Below are 20,394 nucleotides of genomic sequence, written 5' to 3' on the forward strand. Positions count from 1 at the left end.
TCAAGACTTGGTACATATGAATAACAAAAAGCATGGAATAGACTATGCAAATAATTGTGCAATATGTACTAGTTAGACGAAGCTGGTTGAGCCATATACTCGGTATGAAGTCAACCAAAAGTTTGCAAATTCTTATATTGAGTATGTGCTAACCAGAGGAAGAAATCAACCGATTTCCTCTCATTTCGAATACCAGCTTAAGAATTTCTATACTTATTATTATGACTCGCCTGTTATTCCACATCTTTATATCAAGTTGGAATTGGCAGAGTTCTTGCTGAGGTATGAATGTCATATAAAAGTGAGCGCACCACAGTTGGTGACAATTTTTTATATGGGTTCTTATATAAGATTAGAATAGTTTTTGCACTTAACGGTTATTTGAATCACTTAAAACTAATCGAAATAGATATACGGTATTTATATAAATGATCAGGATGACGAGACGAGTAGAAATTCGAGTGACTGTCTGCAGTCCGACACGGCGATGACTTTAGTAAAAATTGAGATATAGCGATGAAACTTGGTACATATGTATGTTCCTTGGCACCCACGAAGGGTTGGTATTGCAGATGGGCGCGTTCAAAGTGACCTAACTAAGCACTAAATTAAGATACAATACTGTAATTTCATCCAGAGGAGAGGACATTTTTTCACATTTAGATATTACCCCATATCTGGCAATCTGTTCGGCCAATTTTAATAAAATGTGATACATATTTTGACCTTCCTATATTACACGCCTACTTTCTATACATATAACAAAAATTTAAGTTCCTTCGGACACGGAATGAATGCATCGAAACATAACTTTGCACGAATGTTCCTTTAAGATGTGTCGCCTAATTTCCAAAAATTGCAAATATTGGGTTACAACAATACTTGCTCTCTGATACTGTATATGTGGTCCCCAATTTCTATTTAACCAAAATGCTATGTTAGGCATAGCCATTTCTCAAAGTTTAAGTATCCCTTGCATTGTTTACAATAAAAAGTAAGTTTTTTTGGTGTAACTATTTTCTTTACTCTTGTTTTTTGTTTTGGTAGCTTACTCTAAGGACTAACAACTGATCACACTGACCCCATAGCGTTTAACAATAACAACACCTTGTTAATTGCAATCAGGGCAGTTGTTAGGGTAGGACGACTAGGATCAGGATTACAAGGAAGGGAAAAACAATAATTTTGGGAATTTGTACGGATTTGTAAAAAAAAATTAAACAATTGGTTTTAAATATTTAGCAACTTAAGCTTCTGGGGCAACGGGCAAATGAGCACCTTGGGGTTGGAAACCGTTCTCATCAGCGATGTAGTTGACGGTGTAGGTTTGACCATCATCACCGACGAAAGAGTATGAGCCTTGGACAGAGATGGCTTCGGCATCTGAGCCTTCGTTCAAGAGCTTAGCTTGAGCTTGTTCGTTAATACCGTTGCTGGTCTCGTATCTGCAATGAAAAAATAAATATTGATAATTAGAAGCTTCATTGACTAAAAGATCATTTGATCCTTTCAGCTGACTTGGATAAATAAACTTACGCGTAGTTGAATCCATTGGGCTGCACGTCAGAGTCGAAACGCAAAACTTGGGCATCACCATCACCACCGGGAGCGGCGAAAGCAACAGCGAAGAGAGCAGCGAAAACAATGACGAATTTCATTTTGATTTTGATTTGAGGACTCTGCTCTTTGAGACTAGCAAATTGCGAATGTTGACATAGTGAGGGCGATTGTTACAATTTATACTGTTTTGGCCGCAACTATCTCGAATCATAGCAAAAACTAGTTAGTTAGTTTAAGTTTTTTCCTTTTAATCTAAAATGCAAATGTTCAACGCCTGTTCCATCACAACTCTGTTCACAAACAACAAAGCTTCTTTATTGTTATAGTATAATCAAAGCATTAAACTAACAAATTAACCAAAAAATGAATTAAAGATACGGTCGACATTAGTGAATATTTCTTGTTAGTTGAAGAGCTTAATAAGAATCGGCTGAAAACCGAAAAAACTCGAATATGGAAATCAACGCAACGATTTACGCACTCAAAAACATATACTTATGTATATCATTAAAGCATAAAGAAGACGGAACAGCGCTGGCTGTAGCTGTAGTTTGACCCCAATGATGTATGAAACGTAGGTGCTAAGTTGCCAAGCTTGGGGATCGAGAGCGAATCGAATCAAAGCAGAGGCGCATGTGAAAAACAAGCTATGACGGTCGTCAGTAAATCAACTAATTAAAGTTTTTTCTTTGTTGTTTAAGTACAAACCTGTGATACATTTTTTCGTTAGAATATTAAACTACAAGCATTTATATATTTAAACTCAATATTCAGATACTTGTAATGTGCGGATAAATTTATCCAGTGTACATAAACATAATTGCACATATCGACAACATAAATTTAAATATATAATGAGTATCATAAAGGGCTTGCAGAACTTTGAACAGCCCAAGACCAGCGGTATATTTTTTATATGAAGCCAAGCGGATGTTTGAAAATCCAGATATTAGATACATGGGGTCTATTCTATTGTGATAACTCACAACTTTGCCGATGTATGCAGTATAAAGTTAGTCGGAACTTCGAAAATATTTCTAATCTGATCTGATTTATCCAATTTTTGACATATTCGAATTTTTATAATATATCTCAAGGATTGAACTATATTTTCGGTAAAAAGTTAGGAATAGGAACTGGAGGGTATTTAAAATTGTGTTATATAGGAAGTAAGCGCAGTTTTTATCTGATTTCACCCAATTTCGACCTGAAATGATGGAACATAAGAATTTAGTTGAAATAGGTAGAGAAGGTCCAGATATATAGGCTTTAACCAAAACGTGATTTCCTGATTCTGACCTGATCGAATTTAGTTGTTGTATCTTAAATATAGCCATGCCCATTCCCTTGCGTCAAATTGCAGGTTTGTGTCCTAATTTATTGCTTAGTTATAACACTTTATAAGTTTTCTTCTATGGGTGATCCGCAGACGTCAATCTAAGAACTTCAAACTCGTTATATCTTTTTTGTCGAAAAACCCTTGTGACAAGTTTCATTACGGTGTCTCAATTTTTTACTCATTTTATAGTTTGCGTAGACAGGCGGTTTGGATATATCCAAAAAATATACAAATATAAATTATCAGGATATGCAAACAACCGTTATGTGAACAAAACTATTATACCCCGTAGCAACACTCCATTGGGGAAAAACTGGCGCACCCTAGCACAACTCTCCACCCCTGAGAACAACATGCACTCATACTTCACACCAGGAATAATGGGATGCCCAACTTATTCCAGTGTGAGAGCGCCTCAAAATAAGCGTTTTTTATAACATTTTCCATTATGGCCAGATCGAACAAAATAACATTTTTTGGGCATTTATTAACCCATTACCCAACATTTAGTACGAATATAAATTACTAAACAGTGGTTATTTATTATATGGAGAAACTATTTAAATCTTTTTAAAGAATATTATAACAACTGACTTTTGTCCTTTCAATACCCAATAATAAGATTTAAGGTTTTTAGCTCTCAATCATTAAAAGTTTTTAATAATTTTCAATTGAAAATAATACTATGATGTTTCAAATTACAAAACATTTCATCAAATACCTTTAAATTTCACAAATTTATTTAATTTTCATTGTTTTGCATTTTTGATAAGAGGTCTTGAACGATGCAACAAATCCCTCCGTTTATATATTTCTTTGGTAAGATTTCAATCTGGCCATCGCTCGTTTCCAACTGCTAAACGTCAAAACCTCCCCAATCCAGTCAACTGTCAAAGTTTAGGTGGTTTTGACGTTTAGCAATTGTTCTCTCACTTCCAGCGAGAGAGGAGTTGGGCATCCCATTATTCCTGCTTCACACACAGGGCAACACTGCACACCTCAACATCGCGCATGTACACCACTTCACATAACAAAAGGGTGTAGATAATAGCCGCTACTCTACAATCGACCCTACGCGGCGCCACATTAATTTTGGTATTTTCGGTGTCGGCTCATATTCCTAAGATAAATTTCCCGACCTTCACTGAATGCTTAAATGGTCCACTCCAGGTGGAATGTAAATGCATAAATCACAAATTTGTTTCTGAAATTTTTACATCTAATACAGTAGTTTTCTCAACCAACAATAGTTTAGATATTTAACGATTTTGGCTTGTGAAAATCTTTTAAGAAAAAGTGAAAGGCTTCTCTTCAAATATCTTCGATGTTTAGAATCGAAGAGTAGATTAACGATCTATCATCTAGTAGAAGTATATGACGGCTAAATAAACCGAAAATTGTGTGAAACTGGGTTTTAAACTTATTATAATCCACATTTTTCATGTTTTGAAATTATGTTAATAATAAAGATGTAAATTATATTTTTTAGATATGTATATCTATAATCAAGACAACATTCCATTAAAATTCTACAGAAACTATAGCACAGTCTACATTCCCTCCACTTGCCAAGTTACCAATTCAGTCTCGCATACTTAAAGCTGATCATTTCATCTTTCCGTTACTTTTAGTTTTTTTTCCGCTTTTAGAAAATGCTAGCATGACCCCTAGCAAAGTCTCAGTAGACGTGTACATCCAAATACAGTTTGTTTATATATGTATTATTTATATAGTTTTAGATGGAGTTAAACTCGATCGTCCGAACTTTCATCGAACGCAATTTGACTCTACGTTATACCAAAGCTATTCGCCAAGTAATTTGCAAGGGTTTGAAAATATGAACTTTAGGCTCTCTTAAGGAGTTAAGTAGATCACTAGCTCGAACTGGTATTATCACAAGCAAATATTCTTAAATGCCTTCGGCGTTTGCAGAACAGAACAATATAATCTTAACACTATTGGCCACTTTTTGAAATTAGAAGTTCTCAGATTAATATTTACAAATAAAAACATTTATCGGTTTATTTGTTGCTTCTCATTAATATTTTACATTTATTAAACCTCGATTACTTAAACAATTAACTAAGAATTGAATGAGGATTACTGGAGATGGACAACAATTCATTTTTTCTTTTTCGTTTTGTAAAATAACAATAAATTAGTCAGACATCAGATTAACAACTTAAGCTTCTGGGGCAACGGGCAAATGAGCACCTTGGGGTTGGAAACCGTTCTCATCGGCGATGTAGTTGACGGTGTAGGTTTGACCATCATCACCGACGAAAGAGTATGAACCTTGGACAGAGATGGCTTCGGCATCTGAACCTTCGTTCAAGAGCTTAGCTTGAGCTTGTTCGCTAATACCGTTGCTGGTCTCGTAGCTGCAATGAAAAATTATATATTGTTAATTAGAAGCTTCATTTACTAAAAGATCATGGGATCCTTTGAGGTGGCAGGAATAAGTACTTACGCGTAGTTGAATCCATTGGGCTGCACGTCGGAGTCGAAACGCAAAACCTGAGCTTCACCATCGATGTTGCCGGGAGCTGCGAGAGCAACGGCGAAGAGAGCAGCGAAAACAATGACGAATTTCATTATGGTTTTTTTTTAAGTTGAGGATTTACGCGTTGAGACGAGGACTAGCGAACTGCGAATGATGACATAGTGAGGGCGATTGTTACAATTTATACTATTTTGCCGCAACTATCGCAACTAACTAACACGAATGATAGTAAAACTAGTTAGACGCCAATTTTTCCTGCATGCCGAAAAATTCAAATCAAAACTGTTTTTTTATTATTATGTTATTGTTTATACCCGTTTAAAATCATAATAGCGAGAATATAAAAATGGCTGATAACAAATCGACGGTCTAGGCCAATGAATATTTATTACTAGCGAACAGGTTTGGAAATATTAGGCCAAAGTTATGTTTAAGAAAATTAATGCATTTCCTAAGGCGCTAGAAAATATATGCGAGATATTTGCCATCAAAACTTTGCAATTTCTTCAGTCGCTAAAACCGCACTCGCGCCAAGTTTGTTCGCGTTTAAGCGTGTGTGGCGAGTATATGTTCATCATCTTCACAAGTTTTGTTTTGAATATGGTGTTTGTGCATAAATGAGTATAAAGATTTTTGATTGATTGTCTTACACAAGCATCATGAGGTTAAGCTCATAAATTTGTACCAGGGTTCTCTATTTTCCAAATTTATCGGGCCGTTTAAGCATATATGCCTGTTATTAAGAAAAATATGTAACGCGGTTAATATTTGCAGAACCAATAAATTTCTATTTAAGAAGCAATAAATTTCTTAAGTTCTAAAATATTTAACTCTAAATAAATATAGATTTTTATGCGTAAATATAATTTTGAAAAGAAATATATATAAAAAATGTATCAATTTAATTGTTGTATGATAAGCATAAATATTTTCTCTCCTGTGTGCAGTCGCATAATAAAAAACCCACGGCTTTACCTCCACCCACTCAAGCAATGCGTGGGCCCTCATGCCGGTACTTCAATACATACATATGTACCTATGTACATACATAAACAACACTGCAGTGTACATAAGTTCCGAAGTTATTGTATGTACATATGTATATACTTAATTAACATATGAAATATAACCAACAACAAAACATCGATTATAATACACTAACGCTAATGCGTATAGCAACAAGAAGCCACAAGAAAATCAAAAGCAACTATACCACATGAAAACGCTTAAGAAAGACGTGTGTTTGTGCAGAGCATCTGCTTCTACCTATATTCATACAATGGCCTTCAAAATATCTACGTCGACCGCAGTTTGTGTGGCATCATTTTTTACTCCGCTGACGTCTTGGTCTTCGACTTTTTTCTCATCACTTTCGATAGTTACCCTTGAATTTATTTATTTATAAATGAATTTTTTTATCATCTTGTATTTTATATCTTCTCGTTTTTGTCGTTTTTATTTCTTTTATTTATTATTGTTGTTTTTGTTTTAGTTTTGCTTTATACAAAGATGACTTTTTACATATTCATATTAGCAGATTAGCAGCATGCCTGCCTTAATGTTTATAAATTTCATTTAAATATTATATTCTACACTGAGCAAAAATTTCACAGAAAAAAATTAAACTAAAACAGAAAAAACGTTAGGTTCAGCTACACCGTAGCTATATATTGTCATAAAAAGGTATAAAAAGATCGTTGTCTTGATTTTGTGCGGTCAGTCTGTATGGCACCTACATGTTGTAGTAGTCCCTTCAGAAACATTTCTTCGGAAACGTTATTGTTAAATTGAACGGTAATCCATACCAAATTTCGTTAAGATAATTTATCAAATAAAAAATTGTCCACACAAGGGCTGACTTTGATATGTTAGTTTGTATGGCAGTTATATGCTATAGTGGTCCATTTGGCGATTCTGACAAATGATCAGATTCTTTGGAAGAAAATAATTTGTGCAAAGCTTTAGATCGATATCTCAAAAACTGAAGGTCTGATTTGCGTAAGTATTCCGTAGGCAAACAAACGTCCATGACTAAATCGACCATTTACATATATATCTGGGCTATTTGCTATAGTGGCCCCATCTGGGTATAATGAGACCATTAAGGAAAAGTGGGGATAGCGTGCAAGTTTCTAATATTAAGTTAATTTTATTTTCTAACGGTTTGACCTTTCCTTTTAGTGGCGACTTCTGATGTTCCATAAAATGTTATCCAAAAACCACTAGATATCATTTTGGAAATTTTATTAATATCTAAACATAATTAATAAAAAAATTAAAATTTTCCAAGTTCCAAGTACCCGATTTCGGCCTTCCTCGTGAACGAGAACTAAAATACTACTAAAAAATTTCACTAGATTATATTTTCCCCAAAATACCCGAAGGTGGAAAAAATCAATAATTGACAAAATCTCTGCGTTTAAGCGTTTGAGGTATTGATTTAAAACTGTATAATATTATTTATAAAGGTATATCTCATCGAAGTGTAAAAAAAGGCGATTTCTTTTAATTTTCACACCCCTTAAACCTATTGCAGATGGAAGCTATTTTCACTTTTCAAAAATCACCCCAACTCGTGACCGCTTTATGTATATTTTAGTTATAAAGCAGATCAAACAGCATTAGTTGCAAAGAAATATTTACTCTGCTGAAACATTTTACGGCAGTACAAAAATAACTGTTTAGGAATGTGTTCATATTAAATTTCACTAAATAGCCGAATCATTAGTAGAAATAAATATCTGCCCAAAAATACATTATTTTTGAATTTCTGTTTTTGTATTTTTTAACAACTTTTTCAATAATGAAAATAAAAATAAAAACTCAGATATAAAAAAATATTTTACATGAATAAAATAAAAATTGGCTAACTGAAGGTTGATCTGTTTCAGATTTAACCATAAATTGCCAACACATAAAAGCAAAAAAAAAGGATGAAATGATCATGAAAAAAATTATTGGCAATAAAAAATTTGTTTTTGTTTTTTTTTTCACTGCATAGTTGATAATTCACGACATTTTGTTGTTTAAACAACAATTTTTGCTTCATCTTTCAGCTGTGCGCAGCAGCCGCTCTCATACACACACTCTCTTTCTTGCGCTTATGATCTGTCCTGCAGTTGTGTGCGTGGATTTGGCACACGCACTCGCCAACAGTTGGCAGTGACACAATTTTTGCGATGTTTTTTGGTACCTTACTTACTGTGTTTGAGATTTTAGTTTGTGTTTTATTGCCTCCCCAAATTCCATGCGGATGAGCTCACTTTCTGCCCTAATGCATAATTAAGGTTTCCAGTTATGCGCCACCCCGAGCATATAAAATGTATTTGCGGCAAATTTTATGCGCATTGCCAATCTAGCGGTGCTTCGAAATATAACTTGTTAGACTCGTGCCTATTGTTAATTGTAATAATTAATGGCGTGCCCACCGGTGATTATGCAATTATTGGAATTAGCTAACTGTTGTTTTTGCAATATTAGCTTGCACTTCAGCGAGCTGTTGTGTCACCCTTTATAATTCATCATTTGCATTTGTGGAATTTAGAATAATTAAATTACTGCCAATTATTCCATATCTTGGTTTTCTTAGTTTTAGATGCCACAATGCCACTTAATCTTCAAAGATTCAACTATAAATTGACTATAAGTTAACAGATTTTCTAATAGAGATAATATGATAACTAAGTGCCGCTTCGGCCATTATATTATGCATGTATGATCTGTAATTTTCTAATTGTATTCAGTAATGTTTACAATTTCATCATGGATAGATATACGCAAGAACAATTATTGAATTCTTCAATCATCTTCTCCGCTGAAGCTCACTTTCATCTGTGTGGTGCGGTAAATAAACAAAACTGTCGATTCTGGTGCGAAGAAAACCCACAAATTATTCATGAGCAAATATTAGATTCATCTAAAGTGACATTTACCTAAGTAATTCTTGTGGGGTTGTTTGAAGTCATAGGTCTTTAGCAATAAAGCAGACTCTCTTCAAGTTTAAGAAGTAAATATTGAACGGGCTTTTCATGACATATAACTGGATTTAGTGGAAAAGGTACTCGAATATTTGCTTCATTGAATTCGTTTCGGCAAAGAAGTCGTGAAAGCCATTTGTAAATATTTTTAAATGTATTCTAAAATATATAGTACTCGTATTTGCTTCCACAAGGTATACAACTGTCTGAAGAGCCAAAACTAGAGCCAAATTTAAGAATAAAGAAATATTCTCAGCTCAATTTGGATATCAATTTTTAAACACTGAACACTGTTTAGTAAGTGTGCCACGAAGTTTGTAACACCGAGAAGGAAAATTCGGAGACCACACACTTTATATAAATAAATGACCAAAGTGACCAGTGGAGTCGATAAAGGCAGGTCCGTCTGTCTGAATATACACGAACTAATTCCTAAATACCACGATCTGAAATTTTGCACACGTCGCAAGCTTAAGCTTGCTCGCCGATTTTAATGTTAAACAACTAATCTTTAAATGAGGCTTAATGAAAGATATCTTTCGTTGTTTTATGTAATAAAAAATAAATATCAATTTTCGGGACAAATGGCAGATGTCGCTGTTGAAGTTAAAGAAAATATTCCCGGAATTATTATCAAACGACTCAAGACAGGAACTTGATTACAAGATTCCAACGTTTGTTGTATTTAATTTTTGTTTTACTGAATGAGACGAGTAAAATAGCAAATTTCAAATTAAATTCTACTAAAAAAGATACAAATAACCATTAAAAAAAGAGCTAAATTTGGGTGCAACCGAACATTTGATACTCTTGCAACTTGCAGAAATAAAAGCCAGGGAAATACCTCAAGATGTAAAACATCAACCCTAGAGTCGGAATCTAAGCAATTTATATATATATATGTACACATACTATACATATAGTATACACTGACCTATTTATTCGGCATGAGATTTGTTGTTTTTTGGGGCTAGATCAAGTTTTAACCCAATTGAATCCACATTAGGAACGGTGATATACTGTTATGATATATGTTATGAGTAAAATATGTTTTGAAATTTTCATTAAAATAACTCAAATATTAACCGCTATATCCAGCATAAAGTCAGTAGGAAGTACGAAAATCTTTATATTAAGTATATCTGGGCTCAGGGAAGTATTGACCCGATTCAACCCATTTTTGATACACAGAATCACTATTGTTAGGAAAGTATTCTGCCTGAATTTCATTTCTATCATGCTTAGTTTTAGGTGAACAAAACAATAATACGAGTACTATGTAGCAGCAGGTTGCAAGAGTATAAATATATGGAATAATTAGGTGCATGACCATGCGCAATTTTAAGTTTTGACGTCGATTAAATCTGCAAAGTAATAGGCATAATTTGCTTAATGAATTTAATATTTTATATTAATGAGAATATTTACTAATTATGTGTGTGTTAGCTTCTAACTTCCGTTACTTCTTTGAGTGACCGTCATTTAATACATACATATGTTCATGTCAACTACTACTTAATGCGTTGCACGTGTTACAAAGTAGCTGCCCACCGAGCAGGAGTACTTTGCATCTTCGAAAATTGTGAAGCTTCTTTTTGCTTAGGATAGGCATTTCCATGTATTAGGCTAATCAAAATTTGCCTTATTTTCTGTCAAAGTAAAATAAACATGTTTTTGGTTAGTTATTGGTGAGCATACCGGTTTCACTTTAGAGCTGAATTAGTGACTAACATTTTTTTGGTGCGAATATGGACGTGTATTAAATCAAAGGAATATGCAAATCGCAAACGGCTTTTAAATAACTTTATGTTGCTTTATAAGTCATTATATTCCGTAGCTTTTTGCTAATATGCTGAAACTGAAGAAATATTATTATATTTTCATTCTAATATTTAAAAAGAGTTGTGGTGGGGTCGTGACTTGCGCCTGACTGGTGTGAACTACCCAAAACTAGCCTAAGCTTCGCTTTTGTCCAAGAACAATGCAAGTCATCAATGAATTTAAGCGAATAAATCAAAAGATGTACAGAGCTGGGATGGAAAAGTGTACAAAACGGTTAATATAAGCGGAAATATGAGGCGAACAAAATACTTTTTCTTTCCACCCTTGCATCATGCATATTCTTCCACTTAAAAAAATCTCATGGCATGCAGCTAAGTAAGGATTGAATTGCGATTTCTCAAGCATACTGATTTAATGTGCAACGTGTTATGTATAACTGAGTACATAAGCGTGTAAACAGTTATTTCAATTGAAATATTAAGTGTTGCTAACTGCATTAATCCAGATAATCCAAAATTTATTAAATTATGCATGAATGCAAATTTAAGAACGAGAAAGTTTAAAAAGAATAGAAGAAAACCAAACCGCATTTTATATGTTAAGAATTTGCTAAGTAATAGAAATTAATTAAACAACGAATATATTCAAATATAATATTTCGCTTACGTTAGATTGTTTTCCTTTACACTAACTTCAAGTCGATAGTGATAAGTACTATATGAAAACTTTAATATTAAGAAAAAGCTCTTATAATAGCATATAAATAACCTTGATAGGCATCCTCTATCATTTTTTGTACTGCATTAAGATATGCCTTGACCTTTAATTATCTACTTCACTACTATTTGTGCATTACGCTAGAAAAAATTAAGCCATAAGCCAGCTACCAGAGTTTCATTGAGTTCACGTATTTTTTTTCCTAAAGACGCTTTGAAAATAAATTAAAAATTTGATCAAATGAGATTAGGCCATATCATCCCATAAGTTCAGTATAAGAAATTAAGTGTTTTCCGCCTATTTTTAACCTATATATGTATGTATACATTAAGGTGGGTCAAAAAGAGCGATTGTTTTTTTTCACCTGGTACTCTGCAAAATTGGTTGACAGACACCTCTAAGAAATGCTCTCCAAGTATGAACTCCGCCTAAAGGCTTTCTATATTTTTCTTATTATCAAATAGAAAACTTTGTATCTCGCTTCCAACTGCTTGAAAAAATATTTTGTTTTATGAATTTTGTTGGAAATCGATTGCTCTTTAAAAAAGGTCTATAATGATTTTTCGGAAACCGAACCGTTTAAAAGAATTAATGGTAAAAACTTGATTATTATAAACATTTTTTTTCTTATGAATTTTTTAACTCAATGAAAAAGTAATAATTTTAAATTGTAGAGCTCATAATCTTGTAGGAAATTATTTTGCTCTAGAAAACAAAGAATATGTAAATTTTCTTCAGTTAAGCGATTACGAATAACTCGTAAAAGTCAGCGAAATATAAAAAATAAATATAAAAGTTTAAAAACACATAAAAATAAAAAAAGTCAGTGGCCGTTTTTGTAGAGCAGTAAATTTCCTACAAAACAAAGAGTTTTCAGGTTAATATTATTTTCTTTCGAATTGCAGAAGAAGCTCACTACTGTTCCTAATTTATTTTACTGTATTAACGAATGAAAATGTTGTGTTTGATTCCTCAAGGACCTCCGTTTTCAGTCGCATTGCCAATTTAGCATATTTCCAGTATATACCACGCCTTTAATGACGCTGACTCTGGCTCCAATGGCCTAAATCCAAGAGGCGTTTGGCCGTAAACATTGCATCATACTTCACTTGAATATGTATTAGCTGGTTATCCAGAACAACCTCCAGAGCCTTTGTTGTTGTACAAACAGCTCAAATCAAAATATTGCTACCACCACGAAAGCATAAAAAATAAAACACACACATTTATATTTTCATATATGCATGCAATTTGATATTTATTCATATTTGAATATATTTACTAGGTACAATTTAAACACAGTTCCGGCGGCGAAATTTGCACAGTAAAGCTAAGTAACTTAGGGTTATAATTTAGCTGACTAGTTTAATTGAGGGATGGTAGCCGAGTTCATCGGCTGTGAAAACAAGTTCGAATTTCTTGCCGTCCGGTGCCGTCCAAGAAGTAGAGCCATGGACAACGATGGCCGCATTATCGTCGATGGTCTTGAGTTCGCCTTCTTCGGTGCGTGAAATACCGTTGCTGGTATCGTAGCTGAAATGTGTAAGTAAAACCCCAAATACAATATCCCTCCTCTACATATTTCAGGTAAACTTACGCAAAGGAGTATTTATCGACGCCATTATTCTCGGCTTCCAGGCGCAGTGTCTCTGCCTTCTCATCAGTTTCATCGGGACGTGGCGCAGCCAAGCAGACAGCGGCAAAGCAAGCAAACAACAAAACTACTTGATATTTCATTTCGATATAAAATTAGTGATTCTCTGTAATTCCTGTAAAAGCCGAAGATATTGAATTAATCCTTAGTAATTGGTTGGTTGCACTGTGTAAGCACTAGCTGTACTGATATTGCACAAATCCACGCAAAGCCTTTTATACCAAATGGAAAGCTGAAGAAGAAGATCCGCTACACTTATTTTACGACGATTATTTCATTTTTATTATTATTAACTTTTTTTTTCAATTTTTGTGGTACACTCACCAATCGTAGGTAGTGTAAAAAATGAAACAAACGTATTTAAAATGTCCTCATCGCAAAAAAATCCACTTGTACACACACACACATGCCTTTGTATGTATGCATATGTATAGCCACATCTTTGTTGAGCCGATGGACAGGCCGGTCGTTAATTCACAAAGCGGAACTTTGCGCCGCCACTCCTGCCTCACCATGTACCAATTGTCAAAAACTCTTTTAATTACACATTAACACACAATTTTTTCTTTTTCAATCTTTTCTACGCTTGTGGCCACAGTGAGTTATTTGTTTGCATCACTTTTTCAAAATCATTTTTTTTTATTTTTATTTTTTTTTCAAAAGATCTATGCATCATGTGTTTGTTTTCCCCCTGCTTTAGCTGAAGTATGTATTTCTACACTTGACTTGCATTTCGGCGTTGGCGTCTCCGAAATTTCTTTGTCCGGCTTCTGTTCAACATAGCCATGTCAAAAATTAATTAATGCTTTATTAAAGCATTTGTTCATAATAAAATACCATATATTAATTAGTATTTTAGCGCAAAAATGATATTGATAGATGATGATGCCAGCAATTAGAAGCTCGGCGAGCGAAACAAGAACAAACACAATACAAATATTCACACATACATATGTATGTTTACATGCAAGAATATTGCATGCAGTTCTTATATATTTGGTCCGGTCGTAAGTTTCTTTTTTTGGCCTGACATCCTAATAAATTTATAGAAATGATCAAGATGAGTAGACCGGAATTTCTTTTTTTGTCGCTTGATACGTCTCGGCAATGATTTAATATAATTGATAGATAAAATAACATATACCATAAATAACAGAATTCGTTTAATGACAGTAATGTGTTACTCATCAGTGGTTTCGGTGCAGCACAGCACGCTTTGGAGAGCGTTACCGCCGACAGAAATTTTTTTTAATTAAAACTATAATATAAATATCTGCTGAAATTACTGAAATTTTAAAGCTATGAAAGTTTGAAAGAAGCTAGAAAATTAGTCTCAAAATCGAGCGGAAAAACTAATAAAAGGAAGCAAAGAAACCAAATATATATATGTATGTACACACACAAACTACCACCAGGCTTTAACGTATCATCTTTTGTTGATTAAGAGCGGCACTGAAACAAATATAGAGATATTTAAAGACAGATAATTCTAACCGAAATCCCTCTTAAGACACAAAATTAGCCATTATGAAAGTATATTTCAAAATATCGGATAAAATGTGTATTTCTATTTTTATTAGAAGACATTTTTTGACTTTCCTGAGTTTTTAAAAAATAGTGAAAAAATTGCAATTCATATAAGCCTATAGCGGGTAGTCGAAAAAGTCTTTTCGTATATTGTCCATAGATGTCGTTGTAGTCGCATATCTCCAGTACTACCAATCACATTATGTCATACCATAAAGTGTTGGAATAGTGAGATTTTGGGCTTCATTTAATCAAAACTTAAATTCGGGGAAGTTAAAAAAAAGTTACAGCTGTTCAAAAATGATTGAAAGTAATGAAGAAATTCGCTATATTTTGACGCATGTTTCGCTCGCTTCCGTTTTGGAAATTTCGATGTGAAAGATGCACCTCGCTCTAGTCGTCTGGTCTGGTGTTGAACAAGTAGATGAAATTATGGAAAAGATTGACCAGGATAGTCATATAAGCAATGTTATCGCTAAGGAACTTAGCGTTCATCATCAAATGGTTTTGAAGCATTTATAAAAGGCTGCCTTCAAAAAAAAGCTCTATGTTTGGATACCAGACCATTTTCTGTTCCCTTATACCCATAGAATTAATGTAGAAACCCACTTTACCATTGGAGGGTTTCGAAAATGGCCCAAAAATTATAATACCGCTCGACGTTCGGAGCGCTCGGAGTGCACACCTCAAACCTTAAACGCGTTTTTCTCAAAACACACTTTTTTAAACTGACGGACATGATTCCCGTCGAACTACGTTCACAAAACGCTTGGCTATCGTCCCTACTAGATTCATAATTTTTTATAATTTATTGACAATGTTATGACAAAATTTATGTAAAAAAACATGCGGAGAAATTAAAAAAAAAAAACGATAATTACTTTTTTATTTATCAACATTTTTTCACGATTCTAGTAGGGACGATAACCATTTACGTTCTTTTTAAGAATAAATCGGGTTTTGTGTTTCAGATGATCCAAACATGAGAAATCGTGTCTGCCAATGACAAAACGCATCTCAGTCACCCAGTCATTTCTCCAACAGATGTCATCAAAAATTCCAAAAAAATTTGTTTATACACTCCACGATATACCTCATGATATGTGAAAAACTTAAATTTGACCTTATCTTTGAAATTCACTTCAGAAGAGTGAGCAAAAACTGAAGACTTAAGCAACGAACTTGAACATTTTTACTTATTTGTTGACTTTAAATATAGTATGCTTTTAATATTTTTTATAGGAGAATAACTTGAAATGAGCTCACGGAGAATTTATTCTATATTGCAGCAATCGAACGTAATAAAAGATTATATTTTCCACAAAATTCTTAGTGCTTAACATTCGGTTAAAATTAAGTTAGAATTTTTAACTATAGCTTTTAAAACACATGTCATTTAAACCATAACTCTAAAATCTTTAAGGTTCTAAATACAAACACGAACATTTTTTCTTCAACATTTTACTATATAATCAAATAAAAGTAAAGTATTGAAGAATTGTAATAAGCCAATTTAATACTGTTTCTTTCTTATATAACAATTCATATTTTTGTATATTTACACTATAACTACAAGCATATATAAACGATTAATTTCAAAGTATCTCCTCTACAGCGCAACATTAAACATGCGGCAAATGATCGCCCTGTGGTTGGAAACCGTTCTCATCGGCGATATAATTTAATGTGTATGTCTGTCCGTCTGGTGCCACCCAACTGACTGATCCGCGCACTGAAATGGCCTCCTGTTCGGTGCCGGCGTTCTTTAGTTCAGCCTCCTCCTGGCGTGACACACCATCACTAGTCTCATAGCTATAAATTGGTATATTACAATTTAATTTTTGTTTGATAATAATTTTTTTTTAGAAATAAAATTATAGAATAACTTTGGAAAAAGAAATTTTAATGCAATGAACGTAGAGAAATAGCGGAGATAGAAGACGAATCTGCTGAGTTAGTTGTGTGAGTGAGCTATTTGAATGATAATAAGTCAATAATATTTTCTGAACCAAGTTTTTCTGGTGAAGGAGGACTGAGAATACTAGGATTGAACACAACAATTAAAATTTTTTGGCAATATATGTACATTCCAGCAAAAACTCGTCGAGTATTCGAAAATTTTATACAAAATGTCTTCAAGGATATAAAGTTACTTTAAGAATATATGTACATGAATCGGAAGTTCAATCGTGACCGTTATATATTTGTAATATTAGTGATAAGACATCCTAAAATAGAATAATTTATCACCAAAAACAACTTATTGCAGTGTAGCCTTTTTTCAAACCAATAACCTCATAAAATTCAAATCGTTTAGATGTACTTAATAATGTTGAACCCTGAAAGTTTAAAAAGATTTATATTCGAAGTAGACAAACGATAAGCATCTTTTTTCTACAAAATTTCTCCTTGTAAATCTTCAAATCTTTCTATAGTTTGTAGTTTGCAAAGTTTATAGTTTTTGGCTTTTAATAATTGATCTAACGTAATGCCACTAAGACTAGAAAAAAAAATTTAATAGCTCACAACTGTAAATAGCTCGCAGCTTTAATAAAAATATTTTACCATATATAGGAATAATTATTAAGGTGTTGAAAAAAAAATCAATTAAAACACATAAGGTGTTTCCAAGCTCAAAGAAGTCTAGAGCAATATTTTGTAGAAGCAGAAAAATTTTGAAGTTTCTATAATGAGATCAGCAGGGTAAACCTGGAAAATTTCTTAATTCTTATATTTACGCAATTTTCGGAAAACGTATAGAAATAATAGATAAGATATAAGTTAGTTTTAAATTCCCAGCAATTTATAAAATGTAAATTGGTATAATATATTTTCAAGCTAAAATAAAAGTCTTTGATTTTTCTGGGAAAGGACCTTAAAATATAAACAAATAATATTGAAGCAAAAACAGCTTTGCCTCACTGCTTATTTTATTAAATAGATGATCAAATTTTCCATTTCCTTATTTGAAATATTAAAAAGTAATTACTTTACTACACGCCATCGTATGTTTTGTAAATTCAATTTTCGTTCGAAATTGCGAAAAACACATTATTTGATTCTTCTATTTGTATCATAACCTCAACTTCTCACGCAAATGAAACACTTTTGATTTCACTTTTTTTTTACGAACTCACCCGAATTTGTAACCATCAGCGGCGTTCTCGTTATCATAGCGTAGAATCTGGGCAGTAGCTGGGTCATCGAGCGGCGCAGCACAGGCGAAGGCGATTAATCCACACAGTGCCAGGATGCTCAAAGTAAACTTCATTTTGGTGAGAGATTTTGTATATTTTACTTTCTGAGATAATATTTTTAATATTTCTTGAACTTCAGCTGCTGCTGCCGCGCTTGTCGTTATCCCAATTACGTTTGCTAACTAATGCAGTGTAATTACCAAAGTCAGTCGCTATTTATACGTATGTCTTACAGAAAATCCAATAAAGTACAATAATGAGCATGGTTATACGCACTTGCTGAGAGTACCTACATACTTACATACCCACATATTTACCTATTAATGTGCGAAGTATGCGCTTTGCGCTGTGCATTACGCTCATAGGCAAATAAATTAACACAAGTAAACTAATAATAATTGCGCCAACAACAATAGCAATAAAGCGATAAAAGAGCAAGATGAGTGTGTACTTCATTTGTACATCCAGGCACACCATATGCAACATATGTATGTAAGTGTGCGTAAGTGCTTGCGAAGGTAAATACGAGGGAGATATCAATAAAACATTCTTCGAATGAAACTGAAAATCCAAATAGTTAGAGAGCGCATTGCAGCATCCATCAATAAAATCGAAAAATGGCAATAATGAACTGCCAAACACATTCAACATAACCGCCTGCAAATCATTTTAGGCAAGCATGCACGCACATATGTACATACATTCATATTTCAGCGCAACTACGCGCATGCGTACATAACGGCTGAATAATGAAACGCAAATTATGTAATTCAACGGATTATCTAGGTTTTGGAGATCATCACTTCGACTCGGGTGTATGTGTGTGCGTTGCATATGCTCGTTGCGGTCATTAACCGCAAGACAGCACAAACCCATTAACAGCACTGACGTTTTGAACTTCACCACGCTGCTGATTAGCGTTTGACAATTGAGCTATGCCGATTCGCCTTGCCTTGTTGCTATTATTGTTTTTTTTTTACTTTGCCAAAGCGCATCTAAGTGCTTCCATTCAATGTTACACCACGCACACACACATACGCAAGCGTTTGTACTTTTGAGTAGGTGCTTGAATTGAGTTTCTGTGTTGTTGATAATTTGTGTGAAAGCAATTGATCTTCAATGGTTGTTAGAAAATTTGTGGTGTAATTTATGAGCTACTCGGTGCGTTTTGGCAAATGTGTGAAGTGGCCAACACGTTGAATTTCAACTTCTATGCGCTCTGGCCCCCTTTGTGTTGACCATTTTTCTATTGTTCTACAGAAAACCATTCAATTTAAAAAACTTTTAAACACTTTTTGTGAGAGTGCTTTGTTAGACATTGGATGGTAATAGAAGTTGGACACTCGTTGCTGTATATGTAATAATAATTTCAGATATTTTAAAGGATTAACAGCATTCCACATCCAGGTATTATCAAATCCTTAATGTAAACTAAAAGCCCAATTATTAATTTTCCCTGTACCTTTATTTACAGTGAAAACTCCCATAATCTTCTTTGAATATCATATCGGTCGAATTGTTCACTACTTTTGTCATATGACTAATTAGTAGATCTTTTTTATACTCTTACAACATGTTTCACAGATAATTAGAGCTTCGTTCTCATAATGGTTTTCTTAGTCTAGAATTTAGATAACTTAATTCAGTTTTCCGTAATTACTATGCCAAATATGAGCGCGATCTCTGAACCAGTATGTTTACAGCAGCTGTAGTTGCGATTTTTACAATGTATAAAATTATCGAACAAAGACTTTGTCTCAAATTTTGTATTTCTAACCAGATTTAGTATGCGGAATTGCTTCGAATGTTCGAAAAAACTTTCGATTATTAATTTTCCTTCGAGAGATCGTGGAAGATGCCTCGTTCTGGATGGCCTTCTACCTCTTCAACTGATGAAAATATTAAAAACGTAAAGAATATGGTTAGTAATGTTAGAAAGATAGCAAGTGAACTCGTTGCTGAGTCGCCGTTACAATCTCAAAAAGTCCCTTTTTGGTGTGAAATCTTTAACGAGCACATTATCTCGTGTCGTAGGTATCCAAAATCGTTCAATTTAACACCCCTAGAACGTTTTTAGGCAGAAAAGCTCGAGACGATTGATACCTTCAAAGAGCCTTGTTGCTGAGATACGGACCCAA

At 33.6% G+C, this 20,394-nt stretch overlaps 4 protein-coding genes across 4 annotated transcripts; all 4 read right to left on the minus strand.

Annotated features, from left to right (window-relative positions):
* Positions 1-1,019: 1,019 nt before the first annotated feature.
* LOC126762442 (larval cuticle protein 65Ag1-like) lies at positions 1,020-1,693 on the minus strand. Its single transcript, XM_050479174.1, has 2 exons — positions 1,537-1,693; positions 1,020-1,445 (listed from the first exon to the last, which is right to left on the minus strand). The coding sequence occupies exons 1-2, from the start codon at positions 1,656-1,658 to the stop codon at positions 1,247-1,249; spliced, it is 321 nt and encodes a 106-aa protein (XP_050335131.1). The 5' UTR covers positions 1,659-1,693; the 3' UTR covers positions 1,020-1,246.
* A 3,275-nt stretch (positions 1,694-4,968) lies between these two features.
* LOC126762441 (larval cuticle protein 65Ag1-like) lies at positions 4,969-5,538 on the minus strand. Its single transcript, XM_050479173.1, has 2 exons — positions 5,370-5,538; positions 4,969-5,280 (listed from the first exon to the last, which is right to left on the minus strand). The coding sequence occupies exons 1-2, from the start codon at positions 5,492-5,494 to the stop codon at positions 5,082-5,084; spliced, it is 324 nt and encodes a 107-aa protein (XP_050335130.1). The 5' UTR covers positions 5,495-5,538; the 3' UTR covers positions 4,969-5,081.
* A 7,565-nt stretch (positions 5,539-13,103) lies between these two features.
* Positions 13,104-13,707, minus strand: LOC126761195 (endocuticle structural glycoprotein ABD-5). The gene is made up of 2 exons (XM_050477170.1): positions 13,476-13,707; positions 13,104-13,411 (listed from the first exon to the last, which is right to left on the minus strand). Exons 1-2 carry the CDS (start codon positions 13,613-13,615, stop codon positions 13,231-13,233), a joined length of 321 nt encoding a protein of 106 aa, XP_050333127.1. The 5' UTR covers positions 13,616-13,707; the 3' UTR covers positions 13,104-13,230.
* Positions 13,708-16,549: 2,842 nt separating this feature from the next.
* Positions 16,550-18,425, minus strand: LOC126761194 (endocuticle structural protein SgAbd-6). Its single transcript, XM_050477169.1, has 2 exons — positions 18,197-18,425; positions 16,550-16,871 (listed from the first exon to the last, which is right to left on the minus strand). Exons 1-2 carry the CDS (start codon positions 18,328-18,330, stop codon positions 16,682-16,684), a joined length of 324 nt encoding a protein of 107 aa, XP_050333126.1. The 5' UTR covers positions 18,331-18,425; the 3' UTR covers positions 16,550-16,681.
* Between the last annotated feature and the right edge of the window lie 1,969 nt (positions 18,426-20,394).

This window comes from Bactrocera neohumeralis, chromosome 6, assembly GCF_024586455.1.
Source record: "Bactrocera neohumeralis isolate Rockhampton chromosome 6, APGP_CSIRO_Bneo_wtdbg2-racon-allhic-juicebox.fasta_v2, whole genome shotgun sequence".
NCBI lineage: Eukaryota > Metazoa > Arthropoda > Insecta > Diptera > Tephritidae > Bactrocera > Bactrocera neohumeralis.

Coding starts and splice junctions, on each gene's coding strand:
- LOC126762441 (XM_050479173.1), bottom strand. CDS start 5,494: ATGAAATTCGTCATTGTTTTCGCTGCTCTCTTCGCCGTTGCTCTCGCA. Junction 5,281..5,369: donor CCCAATGGATTCAACTACGC/GTAAGTACTTAT, acceptor TTTTCATTGCAG/CTACGAGACCAGCAACGGTA.
- LOC126761194 (XM_050477169.1), bottom strand. CDS start 18,330: ATGAAGTTTACTTTGAGCATCCTGGCACTGTGTGGATTAATCGCCTTC. Junction 16,872..18,196: donor GCTGATGGTTACAAATTCGG/GTGAGTTCGTAA, acceptor ACCAATTTATAG/CTATGAGACTAGTGATGGTG.
- LOC126762442 (XM_050479174.1), bottom strand. CDS start 1,658: ATGAAATTCGTCATTGTTTTCGCTGCTCTCTTCGCTGTTGCTTTCGCC. Junction 1,446..1,536: donor CCCAATGGATTCAACTACGC/GTAAGTTTATTT, acceptor TTTTCATTGCAG/ATACGAGACCAGCAACGGTA.
- LOC126761195 (XM_050477170.1), bottom strand. CDS start 13,615: ATGAAATATCAAGTAGTTTTGTTGTTTGCTTGCTTTGCCGCTGTCTGC. Junction 13,412..13,475: donor GTCGATAAATACTCCTTTGC/GTAAGTTTACCT, acceptor TACACATTTCAG/CTACGATACCAGCAACGGTA.